This window comes from Zea mays, chromosome 4, assembly GCF_902167145.1.
Source record: "Zea mays cultivar B73 chromosome 4, Zm-B73-REFERENCE-NAM-5.0, whole genome shotgun sequence".
Classification (NCBI taxonomy): Eukaryota; Viridiplantae; Streptophyta; class Magnoliopsida; order Poales; family Poaceae; genus Zea; species Zea mays.
This window is the reverse complement of record NC_050099.1, coordinates 28,765,261-28,789,354: the sequence shown is the minus strand read 5'-3', so window position 1 is coordinate 28,789,354 and position 24,094 is coordinate 28,765,261. Positions and strand designations below refer to the sequence as shown.

The 24,094-nt window shown below is 47.7% G+C and overlaps 1 protein-coding gene across 2 annotated transcripts in view; it reads right to left on the bottom strand.

Moving 5' to 3' along the window:
* LOC103652996 (general transcription factor 3C polypeptide 3) overlaps nucleotides 1-24,094 on the bottom strand; it is a 68,772-nt gene that overhangs the window by 22,107 nt on the left and 22,571 nt on the right. For both annotated transcript variants that reach the window (XM_008679976.4, XM_008679977.4), the window contains 3 exons: nucleotides 18,741-18,936; nucleotides 9,117-9,374; nucleotides 8,467-8,613 (listed from right to left, as the gene is read on the bottom strand). In XM_008679976.4, the coding sequence (XP_008678198.1) occupies nucleotides 8,467-8,613; nucleotides 9,117-9,374; nucleotides 18,741-18,936 (601 nt within the window). The remainder of the gene's footprint in view (nucleotides 1-8,466; nucleotides 8,614-9,116; nucleotides 9,375-18,740; nucleotides 18,937-24,094) is intronic.

The following is a 24,094-nucleotide window of genomic DNA, read 5'->3' as shown; positions in this document are numbered from 1 at the left end:
GACCGTGATGGCCGAAGGGGTTCTACGGAAGACAGCGTACTTTTGGGCAGACGTTCTGCTCTTGAACGTCTAGGCCCACGGTCCGAAGTTCAGCCTAGGAAGGAAGGCGATGCCAGTCAATGTGTCCAGACAGCTGGAAACTATGAGATATTGGAGGAGTCCTCGGCAGTGGAGATCACTGCTGGTATACCTGCAGATCTTGCTGCTGTCCCGAATTTAGCTGCTGTCTGGGGTACCATGGCTCCGGCCTCTGAGCATATCCAGGGTCCCTTGGCCCCTGTTGATGTACTCGAGACCGTGGAGCAGCTGGTGCCCAATGCTGATGATGATGTGCATGCTGATTCTATTATTCCAGCCGTCAACCGGCCGCTACTTACTTTAGAAGAAAATGGTCTTCGCGCTGCTGTGGTTCCAGACACTGTGCCTGCCCAGGGCACCCCTCACCCTGTTGACACGCCTTTGTCTGTTGAGCCGCAGGACGTTACCAATTTCAGCGGAGGTGGCACCCCTATCCACCTTCAAGACCACTCTGACAGCAGATTCAAAGTAAAGCCTCCCTGTTTCAAAGTCTACTCGCGAAGAAAAGAAGTCCAGGCAGCGGTGGCCCAGATGACAGATGTTGAGAGGGCTGAAAAATTACAAGAATTCATGCAGATTGTTACCAAGACAGCTACAAGGCTGTTGGCTGCCCCCCCCCCCCCCCCCCCCGATTACCAAGCGAAAGAAGAGGAAGACCCTGCCCAATGACTTCAATCCAAGAAGAAGCAGAAGGGTGGCCAATCTGCCACCGGAACTGGGCAATGAATCTGCAGCTACAATCTGCAGGCAGCTGGGATTTTGTGATGATCAGGAACATATTTCCTTCGAAGACGCCCAAAAGTATGTTCACCTTTTTGATGCAGCACTTTCCAGAGAGCATGTTGCTGCCATGGCAGCATTATTTGGCTGGGAATTGCCTGGGGAAGACCGGGCTCAAAACTGATTGGAGGGGGTGTAGGTCGTGCTTCTTTTGTGTACCCTGTTATAATGCAGCCTGTTTTTCTTATCTGGAATGTAAGGGGCCTAAATGACAGGTCTAGGAGAGACATTGTTAAGTCCTTGGTCCTGAGCATCAAACCAGCGGTTGTCTGTTTGCAGGAAACTAAGCTAGGCTCTATCTCAGCCTTTGACATCCTGTCTATTCTTGGTGCTGGTTTTAGTGATTTTGTTTACTCCCCAGCGCAAGGAACCAGAGGTGGTGTTTTGGTGGCTTGTAGAGATGGAGTCTATTCTGTCATTGAGAGTTTGGTGCATGATTTCACAGTTTCAGTCAAGTTGCAAGAGGAAGGTGGTGCCCAGTGGTGGTTCACTGGTGTTTATGGGCCACACCACGACCCTCTCAAGCTTTCGTTCCTCCAGGAGCTTAGGGAGGTCAGGGAGACATGCGCTGGCCCTTGGGTAATAGCTGGAGATTTTAATCAGATCCACAGCTCAGAAGACAAGAACAATACCAATATAAACAGGGCAATGCTGGGCAGATTCAGGAGACTTATCCATGACCTGGAGCTAAAAGAAATCCCGTTGGTAGGCAGGAAATTCACTTGGTCAAATGAGAGAAATGTCCCTACACTTGTTAAACTCGATCATGTTTTCTGTACAGCCAGCTGGGAGGAGATCCATCCGGATTGTATTCTCCATAGCAACTCTTCAGAACTCTCTGACCATTGTCCCTTAGCTCTGCATCTTAATGAGAATGTCAAAGGGAAGCGAAGATTCCATTTTGAGAGTTTTTGGGCCAAGTTTCCAGATTTTTTGGAGACGGTGGCTACCTCTTGGGAGCAGCCAGTTATGATTTCTTGTCCCTTGGAAAGATTGGCTCTAAAGTTGAAAAGGCTTGCAAAGGCTTTGCAGTCGTGGAGTCATAAAAGGATCGAAAATGTTAAATTTCAGCTTAGCTTGGCCAGGGAAATTTTGCACAGACTTGAGATTGCTCAAGACAATAGACTGTTGTGTGGGGACGAGATATGGCTGAAAGGAAGGCTTAAGCATCACTGCCTGGGGCTTGCATCTCTGGAAAGGACAATTGCTAGACTTAGATCGCGGATCAAATATCTGAAAGAGGGAGATGCCAACACTTCCTTTTTTCATCTACAGGCTTGCTATCGGAAAAAGCGAAAATTTATCTCTGAATTAGTGCATGGGGACCAGATCGCCACCTCGCAAGAGCAAAAGCAGGAGGTCTTGTTTGATTTTTTCTCCAATCTGTTGGGGGTAGCGAAGCAGCGTGAGTTCACTCTGGATTTGGAGGTTTGCCACAGTGCTGATGTTGACCTTGGGGCCTTGGACCTTCCCATTACAGAGGAAGAGGTCCGGGCCACTATTGCTAGCCTTCCCTCGGACAAAGCCCCGGGGCCAGACGGATATACGGGAAGATTTTATAAAACTTGTTGGCACATAATTAAGGCTGATCTGATGGCGGCAGTTATCACCCTGCACCAAGGTAACACACGCAAATTGTGGATGATGAATTCTGCGTACCTAACACTTATCCCTAAGAAAGTTGATGCCAAGGCAGCCGGGGACTACAGGCCAATTAGTCTTATTCACAGCTTCGCCAAGTTGGTATCCAAAGTCTTGGCTAATCGCTTAGCACCGCACCTTCAAAATTTGGTGGCTACAAATCAAAGTGCCTTTGTCAAGGGTCGTTCCATTCATGATAACTACATGTTGGTTCAGCATTCTATCAAGGCCTTTCACAGGAAGAAGATCGCTGGTCTGTTTCTAAAGCTGGATATTACAAAAGCTTTCGATTCAGTGTCCTGGGCCTTTCTCCTAGAAGTTTTATCCCATCTTGGCTTCGGGCCTAGGTGGTGTGGTCTCGTGTCCAACTTGTTATCCACTTCTTCCACACAAGTGCTTTTGAACGGAGCTCCTGGGGATTATATTCGTCATCAGAGGGGGCTGCGCCAAGGCGACCCCTTATCTCCTATGCTTTTCATAATCGTGATGGATGTGCTTAGTAGCTTATTCAAGCATGCTGAGGAAAGAGGATTGCTGCAGGACCTGGCCATCAGAAACGTGAAATCTAGGCTCTCGATTTACGCGGATGACGTGGTTCTTTTTGTCAAGCCTGCAGTTGATGATCTTATTTGTGTCAAAATGATCCTGGATTGCTTTGGAGAGGCCTCGGGCTTAGTGGTGAATTTGCGAAAAAGTTGTGCTATCCCTCTCAGTTGTGATGATCAGACTGTTCAGGACAGTTGTAACATTTTGCAGTGCAACCCGGCTTCCTATCCATGCAACTATTTGGGGCTGCCTGTTTCGGATAAGAAGTTAGGGAGGAGGGACCTTTTGCAGTGGGTTGACAAGATTGCTAACCGGCTGCCCGGTTGGAAGGCTCCACTACTTAACCTTGCTGGCAGGGCAGCCTTGGTCAGATTCGTGCTCTCTGCAATCCCAGTATATCTTCTCATCGCCATGAATGTTTCCAAGTGGGTTATCAGTGCTATTGACAAAATTCGGCGAGGTTTCTTGTGGAAGGGTAGAAAAGATGTGAAAGGTGGGCATTGCCTAGTGGCGTGGGATAAAGTCACCAGACCGTTGGACCTTGGTGGACTTGGTATCCCAAATCTGATATATAAGAGTTGGGCGTTGCAAGCTAAATGGCTTTGGCTCTCCAAGACTGACCCGAATAGGCCTTGGAGTGGATTGGATCTCCCTGTTCAGTCACAAGTAAGGAAACTAGTGGCCAGTTCGATGTACACTAATGTGGGAAATGGCAATAACACCCTTTTTTGGAGGGACAGATGGATAAATGGGTGCTCTATCGCTGAGCTGGCACCTGAAGTGATCTCAAAGGTGGATAAAAAGTTTGCCTCTACCAGGACAGTGCATCAAGCCTTAGAGGGCATGTCATGGGTCAGGGACATCAAGCCAACCCTCTCCCTTATAGGGATACAACAATATCTTACGCTTTGGGACACCCTGGGTGAGATCGTGCTCACTTCTCAGGAGGATCACCATGTGTGGAGATTCGAGTCTTCGGGCCTTTTCTCTTCTAGGTCCTGCTACAAGGTTCTGTTATTGGGCTCCATCACCTTCGAACCTTGGAAAATACTTTGGAAATCTTGGGCTCCTCCTAAGTGTAAGACCTTTTTATGGTTAGCCATGCAGAATAAGTGTTGGACAGCTGACAGGCTGCAAAAAAGAGGTCTTCCCCATCCGGAAGCATGCCCTTTATGTGATCAAGAGCAAGAAACAGTTCAACATCTGATGACTGGTTGTGTCTTCGCCAGGCAGTTTTGGCATAGCATCCTCTCCCCCTTTGGTATGGGCCACTTAACTCCAGGACCAGAAGATACTAATTTTGCTGATTGGTGGGGACTAGTGACCATCCAGGTGCACAAAAGCAAGAGAAAGGGAGTCAACAGTGCCATTATTTTGGGAGCATGGTGCCTTTGGTTGCATAGAAACAGAGTTATTTTCGATGGAGAGTTACCAACCATTGGCAAGGTGCATAGAAGTTTCATCGACGAGCTATCCTTATGGGTGCTGGCTGGTGCCAAACACCTCGGAAGCCTTGGGCTTGCTGCTGCTCTAGGCGCAGCAGGCCCGACCTAATTTTTTCCTTGGTCGTCTTTTTGTATCCTAGTCCTATGGATAGTTTTATTTATGCTTGTTGCTGGCCACCATAGGGTGGTTTTTTGTACTGGTCCTCTTGGACCTTAATTTCCCCTTCTTCATATAATGATGCGCAGCTCTCCTGCGTTTTTCGAGAAAAACTAAATTTGTTGAACCAGACTTGTCTGGTGAATACACAGCTGCCTAGCAAGTGAACAATTGTTTCAGGTTCCTGATCACACAGAGGACAACTCGCAGGGTGCTCCAAATTTCTTGTTGCAAGACGATCAGCTGTCCAGCATTTCTTATGTGCCACCAACCACATAAAAATGTATGCTTACTAGGAGCCCAACTTTGTCAAATCCTTTCCCCAGGCTGGAAGGAGATGGATCCATTGAACAAGGCTTCATAGGCAGACTTCGCTGAGTATTGCCCAGAAGGTGAGAATTGCCAAATATGAATGTCTTCAACATCTGGCTACAAGTCAACTTCTGGTAAGAGATCCCAAAGTAACAAATATTCCATTAGTACTGCCAATGTAAGAACACCCTGGATATCAGAAATCCATTGCTGATTAGTGAGGGCATCATGGACTGTTCTTTTTCTGGCTCTGTTAGAGATTGCCCCAAACAGATTTGGTGCAAGATGATCTATCCTTTGTCCATGCAACCATCTATCAGTACAGAAGTTGGTATTCCTCCCGTTAGCAATCTCTGATTTCAAAGCAATAGAGAAAAAGGAATTAACTACTTTATGAGCTTGGGAGGGGATGAAAGCCCAAGGCTTATCTGGTACTATTTTCTGTAACCATAACCAGCGCAACCTCAAGGCCCACCGCCCACCCCATTTTTTGCAAATGAGATAAACCAAGACCTCCCAATTGCAGTGGCCAAGTCACCTTGGGCCAAGCTATCAGGCAATGTCCTCACATGACATCCTTCCTGCCCTTCCAGAGAAAAATTGTGTGTGTGTGGAAAAGTGTCAGATTTGAGGCGTAAAGGGAACGTCCACAAATAATGAGAGCAGTCGTCCAAAATAGCCAGATAGTACTTATGACCAGAGAGCAGAGATACTTGTGATAGGTGATGTCCAAAGATCACATTGAATCAAATGAAAATTACAAGTCGCTCGAGAGGAAGATGCATGAAAAGGTAGACGAACATGATGGCCTAACTAACAGGCATGACAAGGATGAATGGTAGCATTTTTATTACAGGAGATAGCAGATGACTGTGCTTGGTGAGACAGGATGGCATGACCGAGGTGCGCAAGCCGCTGGTGCCACAAGGTAGAGGTGGATGCAAGGAGAACAGAAGCTGAGAGCTGCAGAGGGTAGAGTGGCCTAGGGCTGTCACATTTAATGATCTCGCGTCGAGTGGGCAAATCCTTCACAGAACAACCAAACGGATCAAATTCAACAGAGAACAATTATTGTCGGTGGTAAGTTGACGAACAGAAATCAAATCTTTAATAAGAGATGGAGAGAATCAGATGTCATGTGACTAGAGGCACCGGTGTCAAAGCGTCAATGTGTCATTCTTGCTGGGACGGCTATTGGAGATGGGCAAATTGAAAGTTGGCGGCGAGAGCCTGCCTGATCCCAGACCGGAGCAGGCGAAGGCGAGTCGGTGTAGCCAGGCGAAGGGACCCCCACACACACACGCGCGCGCGCGCGCTGCCCTGCCAACTGACCGGAAGGCCCAGCGATGGAGGCGTGTGGTTGCTAGGTCAGTCAAGGAGGCAGGCAAGGTGCAGAAGGCAGACGTTGGCCAGGCCACATGTAAATGGCCCTCGTACAGGGATTGTAGTTGTAGACCACGAAGTTGGAAGAGTGCCTAGGGCCAATGTCGTCGCTGCTATTGTTGTCGGAATTCTTTTTGCTGCTCTTGCACCTCTTGCCGCGCGTCGTGACCAGAGTCACCCTTGACTGCTGCGTGCGGAGCGTTGTGGCTGCTGCTGCGAAGGGCGAGAGGTGGCCAGGGGGAAGCAGACATCTTGGAGCCACCCGCCTCGCCTATCCCAAAGAGGACAGCAAGAGCTGCAGTCAATGGGGTATTCGCCATGGTGAGCTCCTCGAGGGTCAAGTCAACGCGGACCAGCAGGAAACTGGGAAGTGGTAGGTGTGGCGAAGATGAAGGTCGAGCACTTGGAAACACTCATTGAGGCCCCCAGATGATGTTGAGAACGAGAGTCCTATTAGAGACGGGCTCGCCAAGGTTACAAAGATCCTTAGCAAGCTTCTTGTAGCGACGAAAGTATTCAGCGACGGGAAGATCGCCCTAAGAGGAGCAGAACTCCTTGTCAACGTAGAGGGCACGCTTCATGCGATCCCGAGGAATTGGGACTCGATGACGAGCCACAGGACACGAGCAGTGGTGCCACGCTGAGAGATCGTGTCAGCGAGGTCGTCGGAGATGGTGCTGAGGATCCAAGTGCGGACGATGGCGTTCATGCACACTCAATCTGGTGAGGTGGGAGCGACGTCGTCAGAGAGGACATGGCGCTTTAGGGAAAACTTGGTGATGTGAGGAAGGACTCGCACTACCGGGCATAGAAGGTAGAGTTGACGCCGAGGAGTGGAACGAGGGTGTGGATGTTCTGTTCTGTACGGCGACGGCTTGAGCATGCAGATTAAGTAGAGAGGCGTCAACAGCAGGAGCACTGTCGTCAGCAACATCAATGGAAGCAGCGTCGTCATCGAGGATGCGGGGTAGGTCCGTCGCGCGTTCACGAGCATCGCGGTCAAGGGTCGCGTGAACGCAAGCGTCAACCACGTCTAGTTCTTGTTGTGCGATGGCAGCTTCGCGGTCAGCAACAGCAGCCTGATCCAGAGCAACGTCGTTGGCAGCCTTGGCCACTCACTTGCGAGCCTCCTGAGCGTTGTGAAGGGAGGCAGCACGCTGGAGGTGGCGGCTTGTCTTGGGGCAACCTAGGGTCGACTCCTGAGACGTCGTGGGGAAGCGACGGGGGGCGTCAACCATGGAGCAATGCCAGAAAGAGGGGGCGTGCTGGGGTAAAAGCGGGAGCAGGTATGAAAACCTAAAAGTTTGATACCATGGAAGTAAGAGATTTGGAAGAATAGTGGATTGAATATTTGAGAGACGGTATGGTTACATATATAGGGGAGGAAGGCGTGAGGCAAAAGGAAACTACCACATCTAAGGAAGCATCCTGAATCAGGGATACAACCTGAATCAAATGGATTTGAGTTTATCCAATAGAATTTGGACTCCTCCCCACAAATCTCTCTATCCATCTATAGCCATCTATTCTATACAGGGTTGGCTGACTATTAAGCCCGGCTCTAGGCCGTACATTATTTTCTAACACAAAGTATCTAGAAAAGTTAAAATGTCTTATAATTTGGAATAGATGTAGCACTAGCTTACATATTCCATACCATGTTCATTGCACAGTCTCTCTAGCAACGCATAGCTGATTCAAATTTTATGTATGTCCTTGAGATGACTGTAGCTCTTTCTTGCAAGAAAAAAATTATATTAATACCTATTGTGTACTACACTTATCTCTAATTCTCTCTCCAATGATTCATAGAATTCAATTGCTCTTTATTAGATATATGTCTTTATTTATGTGCATGTATATAGCTGGACTGGGCCTGGGCAGTGTGCTTCCATAGCCGGCCACCTCTGTTGATTATGGGTAGGTGTTGGAGAACTCTCTACAAAATTTAACAGCAATTGCAAGATCCAGTTCAGAACTTCAAATGCATCATACTAGGGTTTCCAAAAGGTGCCACAAAACTTGAGTGAATTGAAATAAAGATATTCCAGCCACTCATATTTAAAATCAACCTTCACATACAGATATTGAGGTGAGATGAAAACAAGGGAATCAATCACTCACATCATTTTGAGTAGCAACATTTTCAATTAGCAGGTAAAACTTTACTGCATACTCATATCGTCCCATTTTTTCTAAATTGCTTGCGAGTTCCTTGAGCACATCAATGTTTTCTTTTGATGGCTCCAAACGCACATCACGAAGGAAAATCTGCACAGAAATTGTGTCATGATAAGTAATCAGATCATTGTTTTAGAGTGAACTTGTAGGAACAAATGGCATTATGCAGGCAAGCCAATAATAATAATAATCAAATTTACTACTCTTTGTTCAGTGCTCACTACATCCAGTAATGCAAGGCATGTTTTAGAATAAAGAAGTCATCAAAAGTAGATTATGGACATTTGTTTCTCTTCTAAAATACTACCAGTTGCAACAGAATCAACATCATTTTAAAAGGATTTTGAATATAAATATGTTACATAATTTTCCTACATGGAACATTCAGATATAATTTAACTAATTGTTGGTCAGAATTTGTGAAGTCTGACCTTTTTCAAAACAAAATACACCTTAAATTGATGGACAGAGGGAGTACATATTTAGGGAATCTGGCATGACTTTACTTGAACCAAGGAGAGCAGGGGAGGGGACACAATCTAACAAGGATGAATTCCATCAGACGATATACAACATAAAAGTATGGAACAAACCTCAGCATGTTTCATGTCACCGCAATATGCATGGCAGATTACTTCTTTTGCCTGCAATTGTACTGGTAGTTTCTGTTGAGATCCCAAATGTAGTTGTGCCCTCTTGATCTGCTTTAGTGCTTCACTAAAAACATTATTTCTTAGATAAAGTGATATCAATAAATCTAGAACGCTCCAGTCAATGTTGAAAGTTTGAGTATCGGCATAGTCTTTCAACAAATTAATAGCATTGTCAATTTGACCACACTCTCTGTACATCTGAAATGAAAGGAAAGAAAAAACAACATAACCACCCCAGCCTGATTTTCAATGGAAATTTAGAGACTAAACTGGTCTCTTGAATGTAAAAGCAGGTTAATTCTGATGTGAAACAACTTCCTAGTCGTTTTCCCAATCCTGTAAGAATTCATACATACGAAATACAAGGTATGTGGTATGTAGATTGGCAAATTGGCCCTGGAAAATATGTAGTGTACTCTTTAAAAAACTTTGACAAAAAACAAATAAGGGCCTGTTTGGGAACACATATTTCAAACCGCAGTTTATAATACCACAGTTTACCGAATGCCATGACACAACTATAATATATTTTACATCAGTCAATCCAATACCTATTAATACCACTGCTGATAGGCTTCAGAGAAAAGGATTACTGCACCCGGTGGTTTGTCCTTTATGTGACCAAGAACAGGAAACTATCTTGCACCTCTTATGCTTGTGCAGTTTTGCTAGACAATTTTGGCATAATATCTTTTCATCTTTGAGGATGGGCCATCTAACGCCTGATAGAGAGGTGGGCTCTTTTGTTAAGTGGTGGGGCAAGGTGCAAAGGAGAGTACCCAAACAAATCAGAAAAGGTATTCATAGCATGGGCTTGGTGCTTCCAACCGAAACAACTGCACCGTGATATGATTCTGCATATTCTGGAGCCAGGCCCTCAAAGCTCTGAACGGAGATGCTTAGCCTATAATATAAGCGTAAGGGTACTTGCAATCTGCCATGATGGTATAAGAGGTTCCTCGCTGCTGACTCCACCGGAGGATGGCGATCAGTCTGATGGTTCGGACGACATGGATGACCAAAGGAATGTTGAGCCTCGGCGTTTGGGCAGTTCCTTGCCCCAGCGACGGTCTGTTCACCTTCGCCTTGGGCCTCTCCCGCCGTCCGGACATGGAAGGACTTCACATACATCTAGGGGACATGAACAGCCACTCTTTGACGCACCGGAGTTACAGCAGATGGCCTCGGATAATGGGATGATACTCCTTAATGAGTTGCCTACAGAGGAGCCAAATAGTCTCCTTGATGAGGCCCCTATTGACAGCTGGACATGCACTATTGGGCCGCTGAACTCCACCCAGCCGTTTTCGCCTCAGTCCAAAGTGACTGGGTCGCAGGAAATGACAGGGCTGAGTTCGCCCCTCCCGGTGGTGTCTAGGCTTGGGCCCCCCGGGTCGCTGACCCCAGCCAGGCCGGTTTCGCCTCAGTCCGTGAGGAATGAGACGCAGAAATCAGCTAGGCTTGGATCGCCCCTTTCTCTGGCCCGTGTTCAACCCTGCATTTCTTCTGGGTCGCTAGCCATATCGAATCTGAAAGTCTATTCAAGAAGGAAAAATACTACTCCGCTGCTTCCAACTGAGGAACATGTCCAACCTGCTCCGGAACAGGACAGTCCACCCATTGTCAAGTTTTTCAGCAAAATCTGCAAGAAGTCGGATGCCCTACTACCAACTCCAAGAACCTCCCTGGTGGCTACACCCATATCTGGAGTGCAGGCCCCCAGACGCAGCAGGCGGCTTGCTGGTATTGGTGTCGAGTTCGACTTGCACAAAGAGAAATCCAACTTGCACAAAGAGAAATCCAAGCCGGTCAGGAAAGCTATGGTGGCCCTTAAATGCCTATCAGAAAACGAAGAAATCAACAACGAAGCCTTACAAGAATATGCTGCACTATTTAATCGCTGCTTGAACCAGGTTCAGGTGGAGGCCCTCTCTGCCTTGTTCGGCTGGACCCTCCCTGCCGACTTGGAGAGTTAGTGCTCAGGTCTTCCTTGTTTGTAGTTGGTTGCTAAAGGTTATTGATGGATCCTGCTAAAATTTTATTTTGGAATGTAAGAGGTCTGAATTCCTCTCTTAAACAGGATGCTGTAAGAGATCTTATTGATTCCTTTCATGTGGATGTAGTTTGCTGTCAAGAAACAAAAATGCAGCAGATTACTCGTACAAATATCCTCTCTACCCTAGGAATTGAGTTTTCAGACTTTGTCTTCATGCCTTCGTTGGGTGCTAGTGGAGGAATTCTGGTTGCTTGGAAGAGGCATGTTGGTCACACAGGGTTGACAAGAATAGATAATCACTGCGTTTCGGTTCAATTCTATAAAAATGATGGCACACCATGGTGGTTAACTTGCGTTTATGGGCCTCAGTCAGATGCAGATAAAATACTTTTCCTCCAGGAGATTAAGGAAATCAGAGCTGCCTGTGCTGGACCTTGGGTCATTGCTGGAGACTTCAACCTTATTTATAAGGCATCGGATAAAAATAACTCAAATCTGAACATGGCAATGATGTCTAGATTCAGGGCAGTTATTAATGATCTGGCATTAAAGGAAATCCAATTGCATGGCAGGAAATTTACTTGGTCAAATCAGCATGCTAATCCTGTGTTGGTAAAGTTGGACAGAGTTTTTTGCTCTTCTGATTGGGAGGCTATTTTTCCAAATGTGCTGCTTCAAAGTTCTGCTTCTCAGGCTTCTGACCACTGCCCCTTACTCTTGGGACTCCAAGATAATTCCTTTGGGAAAAAAAGATTCCACTTTGAAGCATTCTGGCCAAAAATTGATGGGTTTCTTGATACTGTTCAGTCTGCATGGGACTCTGTGGGTAGTTTGCATTGCCCCCTTGTGACCCTGGATAGAAAGCTTAAAGAGACTTCTAAAAGGCTGCAAAGCTGGAGTACTAAGAAAGTGGGTCATGTTGCCTCCCAGTTGGCACTTGCAAAGGAGCTCCTTCATAAATTCGAAATTGCCCAAGATCACAGACTGCTTTCACCGGCTGAGAATTGGCTCAAAAACAAGCTCAAGATGCAATCCTTGCTGCTGGCCTCCTTTAAAAGAACTATGGCCAGGCTGAGATCAAGAATAAGCTGGCTGAAGGAAGGAGATGCTAATACCAAATACTTCCATATGCATGCAAGGCACAGAAAGAGGAAAAATCTGGTGACTAAACTTAAGGATGGGGATAACATCCTGACCAGCCACCATGAGAAAGCTGAAGTAATTGACCTATTTTATTCAAAACTTATTGGCCATACGGCTGAAAGAGCTAGATCCATCGACCTCGAAGCTCTTGGATTACCGATGTATGACCTTGCTGATCTTGAGCTGCCTGTTTCTGAACTGGAAATATGGGAAACTATCAAGACCATACCTTCTGACAAGGCTCCAGGTCCCGATGGTTTCACTGGGAGATTCTATAAAGTTTGTTGGAATATCATTAAAAAAGAGGTGATGAATGCTGTGGCAGCTTTATGGAACAGAAACTTCTTGAATTTGTACAAACTTAATAGTGCTTATATCACTATGGTTCCTAAAGTGGAGGGGGCTGATCAGGTCAAGGATTTCAGACCAATTAGTTTGGTTCACAGCTTTGCCAAATTAGTCACCAAAATCCTTGCCAACAGATTGGGAAAAAAGTTAAATAATATGGTGTCTCCTATTCAAAGTGCTTTCATCAAAGGCAGATTCATACAAGATAATTTTATGCTTGTGCAACAAACTGCAAGACTTTTTCATTCCCAAAGCAAGGCACGACTCCTTTTTAAGCTGGATATTTCTAAAGCCTTTGATTCTATTTCCTGGGCTTTCTTGATTGAAGTTATGAAGCATATGGGTTTCGGAGATCTTTGGATAGACATCATTTGTGGGCTGCTTGGTTCCTCCTCTACTCAGGTTATTCTAAATGGCTGCCCCGGGAAAAGAATTCAGCATAGAAGGGGACTAAGACAGGGAGATCCCCTATCCCCAATGCTTTTCATTCTTGTCATGGATGTTCTGGGGGTCCTTTTCTCCAGGGCTGAGGAGGCTGGTTTACTTCAACAGCTTTACTTGGGGAAAAATCTTCACAGAATTTCAATTTATGCAGATGATGTTGTCTTGTTCCTGCACCCCATTCAGTCGGATATCTCCATTACTCTGGATATTCTTGGACTCTTTGGAGATGCCTCTGGGCTTCATAACAATACTCATAAATCCAATATTTACCCTATAAGGTGCTCTGAGGAGACTATCTTGGACGTCCAGCATATGTTACCTTGTGATATTGCCTCCTTCCCCTGCAAATATCTGGGCCTTCCTCTATCCCTTCATAGATTAACCAACCAACAACTCTGGCCCCTGGTGGATAAGATTGCTGACAGATTACCTAACTGGAAGGCTGACTTATTAAATAGGGCAGGGAGAAGAATTCTAGTGCAACATGTTCTCACTGGGATGTGTGTTTATACTGCTATGGCTATTGATTTCCCTATGTGGGTCATTAAGGAAATTGATAAGATAAGGAAAGGTTTCTTATGGAGAGGCAGAAGAGAGGTTAAAGGAGGGCATTGTATGGTGGCTTGGGGCAAAGTGTGTAGACCCTTGAACTTTGGAGGTTTGGGAATTTCCAGCCTCCCTGAACTCTGTTGGGCACTTCGGATGAGATGGCTATGGCTGCAAAGGACCGACCCTACCCGGCCCTGGAATAACCTTCCTGTTCATGTCCCCAGCAATGCTAAAGCCCTCTTCTCTTCTGTGCTTGTCACAGAAATTGGTAATGGTGCTAACACCTTCTTTTGGAGTGACAAGTGGATTAATGCCAGAAGTGTTTCTGATATTGCTCCAAGGCTCCTCTTGACTGTTCCAAAAAGAATTGTTTCTAAAAGAACTGTTCGCGAGGCTCTAACTAATAGAAGATGGGTCTCTGATATTAAAGGTGCCTTGACCTGGGGAGTTCTGGTAGATTACCTACACCTCTGGAATGCAATATCTGATGTTGTATTGCAACCTAACTCTGAGGATAAGCATATCTTTTCAATCGCTTCTAATGGGCAGTATTCTGCATGCTCGGCTTATAAGGGTTTCTTCACTGGCTCTGTTGGTTTTGAGCATTACAAAATGGTCTGGAAAACTTGGGCACCTCCTAAGTGTCGGTTCTTCCTTTGGCTGGTGGCTCATAATAGGTGCTGGACTGCAGACAGACTTGAAAAAAGAGGACTAAATCATCCTCCTAGATGCCCTCTTTGTGACCAAGAGCCTGAAACCATCAACCATCTTTTGGTTTCTTGTAGCTTTTCCAGATTATATTGGTACATCACTCTTCGGAAATTCGGGCTCCACATTCTTGCCCCTATCCAAGATGACACAAACTTCCTGCAGTGGTGGAAACGCATTGCTGATATTGTGTCAGGCATGACCAAGAAGGGGGTAAATTCACTTTTGATTCTGGGAGCCTGGATGATCTGGAAGTTCAGAAACAGAGTGGTGTTTGACGGGTCCCCCCCCAATATCACTACACTATTAGAGGCCACTGCTGAGGAAAGGGAGAAATGGATGGTTGCAGGAGCTAAGGGTCTTTCCTTTTTAGCTGCTCCCAGTACCAATGCCTGAGATAAGTTGTATCTTTTAGTTGTGTATGGATTGTTTCCTTTATGCTTGTTTCTGGCCTCCATAAGGAGGTCCTGTATTCGGGTCCTTTTCGACCCTATTTCTTCTTACTTAATATAATGAGGCGCAGTTCTCCTGCGTTTTTCGAAAAAAAAAATTCGAAAAACGCAGGAGAGCTGCGCATCTTTATATTAAGAAGAAGGGGAAATTAAGGTCCAAGAGGACCAGTACAAAAAAAACACCCTATGGTGGCCAGCAACAAGCATAAATAAAACTATCCATAGGACTAAGATACAAAAAGACGACCAAGGAAAAAAATTAAGTCGGGCCTGCTGCGCCTAGAGCAGCAGCAAGCCCAAGGCTTCCGAGGTGTTTGGCACCAGCCAGCACCCATAAGGATAGCTCGTCGATGAAGCTTCTATGCACCTTGCCAATGGTTGGTAAATCTCCATCGAAAATAACTCTTTCTATGCAACCAAAGGCACCATGCTCCCAAAATAATAGCACTGTTGACTCCCTTTCTCTTGCTTCTGTGCACCTGAATGGTCACTAGCTCCCACTAATCAGCAAAATGAGTATCCTCTGGTCCTGGAGTTAAGTGGCCCATACCAAAGGGGGAGAGGATGTTATGCCAAAACTGTCTGGCGAAGACACAACCAGTCAACAGATGCTGAACTGTTTCTTGCTCTTGTTCACAGAAAGGGCATGCTTCCGGATGGGGAAGACCTCTTTTTTGCAGCCTGTCAGCTGTCCAACACTTATTCTGCATGGCTAACCATAAAAAGGTCTTACACTTAGGAGGAGCCCAAGATTTCCAAAGTCTTTTCCAAGGTTCGAAGGTGATGGAGCCCAAAAACAGAACCTTGTAGCAGGACCTAGAAGAGAAAAGGCCCGAAGACTCGAATCTCCACACATGGTGATCCTCCTGAAGAGTGAGCACGATCTCACCCAGGGTGTCCCAAAGTGTAAGATATTGTTGTATCCCTACAAGGGAGAGGGTTGGCTTGATGTCCCTGACCCACGACATGCCCTCTAAGGCTTGATGCACTGTCCTGGTAAAGGCAACCTTTTTATCCACCTTTGAGATTACTTCAGGTGCCAGCTCAGCGATAGAGCACCCATTTATCCATCTGTCCCTCCAAAAAAGGGTGTTTTTGCCATTGCCCACATTAGTGTACATCGAACTGGCCACTAGTTTCCTTACTTGTGACTGAACAGGGAGATCCAACCCACTCCAAGGCCTATTCGGGTCAGTCTTGATGAGCCAAAGCCATTTAGCTTGCAGCGCCCAACTCTTATATATCAGATTTGGGATACCAAGTCCACCAAGGTCCAGCGGTCTGGTGACTTTATCCCACGCCACAAGGCAATGCCCACCTTTCACATCTTCTCTACCCTTCCACAAGAAACCTCGCCGAATTTTGTCAATCGCACTGATAACCCACTTGGGAACATTCATGGCGATGAAAAGATATACGGGGATTGCAGAGAGCACGAACCGGACCAAGGCTGCCCTGCCAACAAGGTTTAGTAGTGGAGCCTTCCAACCGGGCAGCCGGTTAGCTATCTTGTCAACCCACTGCAAAAGGTCCCTCCTCCCCAACTTCTTATCAGAAACAGGCAGCCCCAAATAGTTGCATGGAAAAGAAGCCGGGTTGCACTGCAAAATGTTACAACTGTCCTGAACAGTCTGATCATCACAACTGAGGGATAGCACAACTTTTTCGCAAATTCACAACTAAGCCCGAGGCCTCTCCAAAGCAATCCAGGATCATTTTGACACAAATAAGATCGTCAACTGCAGTCTTGACAAAAAGAACCACATCATCTGCGTAAATCGAGAGCCTAGATTTCACATTTCTGATGGCCAGGTCATGCAGCAATCCTCTTTCCTTAGCATGCTTGAATAAGCTACTAAGCACATCCATCACGATTATGAAAAGCATAGGAGATAAGGGGTCGCCTTGGCGCAACCCCCTCCGATGACGAATATAATCCCCCGGAGTTCCGTTCAATAGCACTTGTGTGGAAGAAGTGGATAACAAATTGAACACGAGACCGCACCACCTGGGCCCGAAGCCAAGATGGGATAACACTTCTAGGAGAAAGGCCCAGGACACTGAGTCGAAAGCTTTTGTAATATCTAGCTTTAGAAACAGACCAACAATCTTCTTCCTGTGAAAGGCCTTGATAGAATGTTGAACCAACATGTAGTTATCATGAATGGAACGACCCTTGACAAAGGCACTTTGATTTGTAGCCACCAGATTTTGAAGGTGCGGTGCTAAGCGATTAGCCAAGACTTTGGATACCAACTTGGCGAAGCTGTGAATAAGGCTAATTGGCCTGTAGTCTCCGGCTGTCTTGGCATCAACTTTCTTAGGGATAAGTGTTAGGTACGCAGAATTCATCATCCACAATTTGCGTGTGTTACCTTGGTGCAGGGTGATAACTGCCGCCATCAGATCAGCCTTAATTATGTGCCAACAAGTTTTATAAAATCTTCCCGTATAACCATTATCCTGGGAGCCTAGTGTTTATAGCTACATCGCAACAGGGTTGTATTTGATGGTGCAAGCCCTTCCTTGCGTACCATTCAAAGACTTCTTATGGATGAGGTGGAGTGTTGGTGTAGGGCTGGTGCGAAGCATCTTGAGAGCCTTGGCCTCCCAGCTGCCTTTGCTAGGGTCAGGGCTATTTCTAGCGCTTAATGTTGTGACAGTTGGAGATAAGGATAGGTTTTTTTTCTGTTCGTTCCCTATGTTTTTTTTTGCCTTGTTCTGTACTGTGGTCCACTTCGGACCTTTCTCTCTTTCAATATAATGATGTGCAGTTCTCCTGCGCGTTCGAGAAAAAAAAAGTCAATCCAATACCTGTTTGGAGACACGGTATTTTGGTTGCAACGCGGGAGGAGAGAAGGGAAAGACTGCAGCTGTACGCCAACAAAAAACTTTGGTCTAAACCAAAGTTTTTAAGACCCCAAAAATACTAAGGTATTAGTGAAACCGTGGTTTAAAGTACAAAGTTTTTAGATGTGCTCTCAAACACCTTTTGGGCTAAAATACCATGGTATGCTCAAATACCACAGTATTGTCTTGGGGCTAGATAAATATTATGTTGCCAAACAGGCCCTAAGCTAGTAATTCTTTTAACATGTTCCCTTACAGCATTGTTATCAAGTCGTCGCCTAGCCGTCGAGTCGCTCGGCCTGGCTCATCGTGGGCCTTCGCCTCGCCTAATTGAAGCTAGGTGGCTGCCTGCCACACTAGGTGTCTAGGCATGGACGCCTAGGCGTGGCCCTGGCCCAGGCGAGCGCCCAGGGTTAGTCTCGCGCTGGTATATATTCCAGCCGCTAAATCCAGCTCCCCATCTAGCCACTAAACCTCACTCGCTCGACTTAGCTTGCTCGTCGAATGCAGGACTCCACGTGCCCACGCCCAAATGCCGGTAATCCCTTCCCCATCCCCCCACCCTTCTTCCTCCTCCCCTTCCCACGCTGCGCGCCGCCATTGTGTCGTGCCGCACCCGACTCATTGCTCACTCCAAGGACACTAGTAATCCTCCCTCCCCCTCCTCCTCCCCTTCCCGTGTGCTGCGCTCTGCCCACGTGCTCCGCACTGCGCCTGGGCAACTACGCTCTGTCGTGCTGCGCACCGCTGCTGAACGCCCCTGAGAATGAGTGTTTTGAGTATTGAGTCAAACAGAGCAACAAGTGCCCTGTTTTGAGAATGTTAGATGCTCTGCATTTGAGTTTTGAGCATTGAGTTATTGACTATTGCTTGGTCACCTAACTATCGCCTAGGCGTCCAGGCGTCCCGGAGACAACTCGCCTCACTGGAGAGCCGTGATAACTGATAGCCATGCCTTGCAGCATATGTCTAAGATTGTTACAAGGTGTCACTTACCAATGTGTACTACACTAATCACTAATGTTACAGTTAGTTTCAAGTGATAGTCAGAACAAACTGGCATATGTGACATACCTGGGCTGCTACTTTACGAACAGCACTATTGGCAGGATAAATTCTGACTATTTGTTCATATATTTCTGCAGCTTTCTGATATTCACAAAGGTTGTGATACATATAACCACAAAGATACTTCAGATCTACATCTTCTGGATCTGCGTTCATTGCTTTTAAAATGCAGTGTCTTGCCAGAGAAGCATCCCCCTTTTTCCTGTAAAATACTAGCCAATGAGTCCACTATCCTATTTTATTTAGTATATATCAAAGAAAAAGCAAGTAATCATGTCAAATTATCAGCATATAATTAAATTTATAATCATCAAGTAGATTACTTGAGGGTACAAAAGCAAAAGCAAAAAAAACTCAACCCCCAGAGGAAAGCCTCCCTGAGGGTAGACTGGCAGAGGCATTGACAGACATAGAGGATTCTCTTCCACAGGGTTGATAAAAGACCACGAACCCCAGCTATCCAGGACATGCCACTGATGGCAAGTGTATCATGCTGCAACCGTGAAAATAGCACAAGTGGCTTTTTTTAGAAAGGGGAGTCAAACTAGCAACATTTGGGTTCAAAACCATCATCCCTATTCCCTACCACACGTTCTCACAAACAAAGCATATTATTCCATTAAACAGCCACATTAAAATCTGTAATGAAAAATAAAAAAACAGTTTACTGTCTGAAGATTGATCCGAGATGTATTACTTTTTTCTCGAACGCGCAGGAGAGCTGCACATTATTATATTAAGAAAGGAAAGGTCCAAAATGGACCGAAATACAAAGCCCTGGAGGGCAGAAAAAAAACACTGGACCTGATCACCAAGATCCTAACACCCATGCCTCCTCCAACAACAAATAAGGTGAAACAAAGCAAAGGAGAGGGCTGGCAGTAGGGGTGGATAACGAGCCAGCTCGGCTCGGCTCGTCCGAGTTCGAGCTGGCTCGTTAAGCTAACGAGCCAGCTCGGCTCGGCTCGTTAAGGTAACGAGCCACAGAGTCAGCTCGGCTCGGCTCGTTTACGAGCTCGAGCTGGCTCGTTTAGCTCACGAGCCAGAGAAGAAAAAAATAAAATGTATATAATAATTATTTTTTAGTTATTTTCAAACTAATTTAACAATAAAAAATAGTAATTATACTCATAGTTTCACAAACCATGTCAATATAACACCAAATTAGCACAATTCATCACTCATTAATTCACAATTCACAATTCACATGCATGTTCATCAGTTTAACCCATAATTATATTTGCATAGACCAAATTAACACATAGGCATAGTTCATTAATCATTAGTTTAATTCATAGGTCATAGACACCTCACATATATATAACATGTTCATCAATTATTCTATAAATGATATGTATATAGTTTCGTTTTATTAGAATATGGTAGCTCGTTTAGCTCGCGAGCTGGCTCGTTAACGAACCGAGCTGGCTCGTTAACGAACCGAGCTAGGATGTCAGCTCAGCTCGTGACAAAATTCAAACGAGCCGATCCGAGCCGAGCCGAGCTGACCACGAAACGAGCGAGCCAGCGAGCCACGAGCATTTTGTCCAGCCCTAGCTGGCAGGCCCGACTAGACCCTATTTAAGGCAACAATAATCCCCAGACTGTCAAGATGCTTAGCTCTCGCCTTATCCCAACTGATCAACTCATCTAAAAACAGCCTTTTAACCGAGCTAATGGAAGGGTTCACTCCATCAAAAACAGCCTTGTTACGAATAAACCATATGGACCAAGCCCCAAGAATTATGACGCTATTGAAGCATTTCCTCCTGTTCATGTGCACTTTTTTAAGAGTCTTTCCCCATCACACAGTGTTCTTAAGGCGTCGCCTAGGCGTCGCCTAGGCGACGCCTAGGCGTCCAGGCGCCCGGGCAAAACTGGTCGCCTTGCTCGCCATACCCGCCTAGGCGTCGCCTAGGCGCCGCCTAGGCGCTAAGGCGGTTTTCTGGTCCACCTGCTCGCCTAGGCGCCTTAAGAACACTGATCACACAGCAAAGGAGTTTTCATCATTCTCAGGAGTGAGATCACTCAGCCCTATGAGCGACAAAATATGATGCCAAAACTGTCCGGCAAAACTGCAGGTGCAGAGGAGATGCTGGGTTGTTTCTTGTTCCTGGTCACATAGGGGGACAACACACCGGGTACTGCAATCCTCTCCTTTGGAGCCTATCAGCAATCCAACACTTATTCCTTATTACTAACCAAAGGAAAAACTTGCATTTTGGGGGAGCCCAAGTCTTCCACAATAGTTTCCATAGCTCAAAGGAGATGGATCCCAAGAATAAGGCTCTGTAACAAGACTTGGAAGATAATTGTCCAGAAGCAGTGTGCATCCATGCATGTCTGTCCGCATCCTGTGAAAGTGTTACCCCCCTTAGAGCATCCCATAACTTCAAATACTGCTGCATACCAATCAAAGAAAGATGGCTCTCAATATATAATGGGGCGCGGTTCTTCTGCGCGTTCGAGAAAAAAAAAGATGGCTCTTGTCGGAGAGGAAATTCTCTGGCCGGGTGGCGGAATGCACCCGCCCTAAATCCTAAGATGAGGAGGGGTCTAAGCGTTTTGCCTGTCTGCTAAGCGATGAATAAACACAAGAACACACAAGAGTTTAGAGTGGTTCGGGCCGCCGGAGCGTAATACCCTACTCCACTGTGTGATGTATTGAGCTTGAGAGCTTGTATGAACTTGTGAGCCTGAGCTGGGCCTAAGTGTGCTTGACCCTGTAACGATGTGTGCCTCCCCTTTTATAGCTGAAGGGGGGCACGTACAAGGGTGTTGAGCCCCGACATGTGGGCCCAGGGACATAACGGACGTAATACTTGGAGCAACTAATGCTGGGTCGGGTGCAATCTCCTTCCGCCCTGTTATCTGCGATCCGTGCAGCATTGTCGTGCTGAGGAAGCTTGCCTGGCGACGTACGAGTCATGATGAGTGCAGCGCATGCGGCAGCATGGGCGCACTGCCTGCCAACGGAACGGACAGGCACGCCGCCTGCTAGATGGCCTGGTCGTTGCCCGTCAGCAGAGTGGACAGGGCACATTAAATGCTGGGGCGGCACTTCGCCCGCCAGTGGATTGGATAGGGCTCATTAAATGCTGAGGCGGCACATCGCCTGTCAGCGGGAGGGACAGGCGGCGCGCCTTGTCTGCAATAAATGTCGCGCCGCGCATCCCAGAGACCTGACGTCAGGCTCCGCCCGTTGGCTTACATCACGCGTGGTAGGCCACGTGGCAGCATCGGGTCTCCGCCTGATCGAGGAGCGGATGTGTAAAGCACAAGGCCCGGACACGTGTCAGCTCCGGACCCATGCCCGACCGTGACCCAGGGCAGGGTATTTTCTGCCCTAGAATCCCGGGACCTCGTTGTGAGCGGCCCGAACCTCATTCGGAGGGATCCTGATCCCATCCAAGGGGTCGGGCTCGCTTGCTCTGGGAGCCCCGGGCCGTACCCGGAGGTCTAGGTTGTATGTACAGGGGTCCGGCACTCTCCCATGGAAGTCCGGACCCACTGACGATGTCCTGGAGTGCATCACCTCTTCTGGCCACGTGGCGTCCCTGGAGCCGACCACGCGGCGGAGCCGGGTGCTGCCGTGGGTCCCGAGTAGCCGCTCGTGCCTGGAGCGATCTGCGGCTTGGTCCCACATATGGCACCCCCACCACGCGACTAGGAGATAGCGGCGTGGGTTCTTTGTCTTTGTACGGTAGCAGGGGGTACCCTAGTTTCAGGGTACCGACAGTGGCCCCCGGGCCCACCTCAGGGGAGGATACGAGCCTGCGGGTGGGGCCAAAGTCTGACTGGAGATTGGCGCGCTGCTTCGGCATTTGCTGACGTAGTCGCCGCCAACCCGCCTTCGGTCACGCCGCCTGCCATGTCTGCCCCTGCGGCTGACGGACGCGTGGCCCCCACGCCTGGCGGTTTCGTCGGGCTACGCGCGAGGCGCCTTGTTGCCGCCGCCCAAGCTGAAAAATATTCCTCCGCAGCGGCCCCGAGGTGACGTGCGCGGCGGTTCGCTTCCCGCTCTGCGGTTTGCTTTTTCCGCACCCGGAAACCGACACCCAAGGAGTATGACTCGTGGGCCCGGGCCCCCGCGTCATTCACTGGGCCATTGTCTTCGGCGGAGATGAAGGGGCGTACTACCGCAGGCGGCGGTTCGCCTTCTCTACACTCAGAGGCTCGTACGCCAATCGCATGACTTGTGGGCCTGGGGCCTCATGTCAGAGACCGGGCAGCTTTGGTGCGTGACGGGTGAGATTTTCCGCGGTGTCTCGGGGCGCGAGCGGGAGAGTCTTCCTTGAAAGGGGATTCGCCCCGAGAGTAGTGGTTACGCTTTTGCATTTTCTCCAACTGTTGCGCCCTTTCGCCTCCGAGCCCTCTGCACCCCATTGTGTTCGCGTTCTTCTGTTGGTCGCCGTCGTAGTCGCCATGGCCTCGGTGGCTCATCCCGAGCGTTTCCAGACCGAGAGAGCACTCGGCGTGGTGCGCTGCCTGCTCAGATGGAGTGCGCCAGCGCACGCCGGAAGGATCCAAGACGGCGCTACTCCCTCGACGATCTCGCCGTCGGGGAGTTTGTGCTCTTCGTCTCCTACCTTTCTTGCGGGTTGGCATTGCCGATCTCACCCTTCTTCATGTTGTTGCTGGAGGAGCTCAGTCTTCAGCTCCAGCACCTCACGCCCCACTCCATCCTTCAGGCGGCCATCTTCGCTCACCTGTGCGAGATGTTCGTGGGGGTGGCGCCGTGTACCTCCCTCTTCCGCCATTTTTTCGTGCTGGTGAAGTCCGGGAAGGCCAAGGATCATCTCGGTGCGTACTACTTCCAGACGAGGGCGGATTCTTGGTGGAAGCCCTCGCGATGTCGATGTCGTGCTCCTTGGTGGAAGCATCACCATCTAGATCGGCCTGGTTGGCCGCGACGATGGCGGTGTCGCGAGCTTCGTTGGTGCAGGGGTGCTACCTCAGCGATAGTGACATCGACATCAAGCTCAGCGGAAGATTTCTACGTGTCTGTTATGGCAGTAGCGCGCAGCGCGAAGCGTGCACGTGCGCAGCAGGGCGCACAAGAAGGCGGCAACTGTGCGCAGTGTAAGTAGAGGCACTCTAACTCTCATCAAGAGGATGACACTATGAGTTGGGGCAATTTTCTGTTTATTTCCTCAAACACTACACAATGTCATACCCTTAGAGGGGTTGGGGACACATATTTATAGCCCTAGGGGCTGCACTACACACTACACTACACACCGCAGCATACAGATGTTGTCCTTTAGATACTAAAGTGCAGTCAAAAACTGATGTGCTGCTACTGTTGTCCTCTGCTGTGCTGCTACACTACACACTACACTACACACCGCAGCATACAG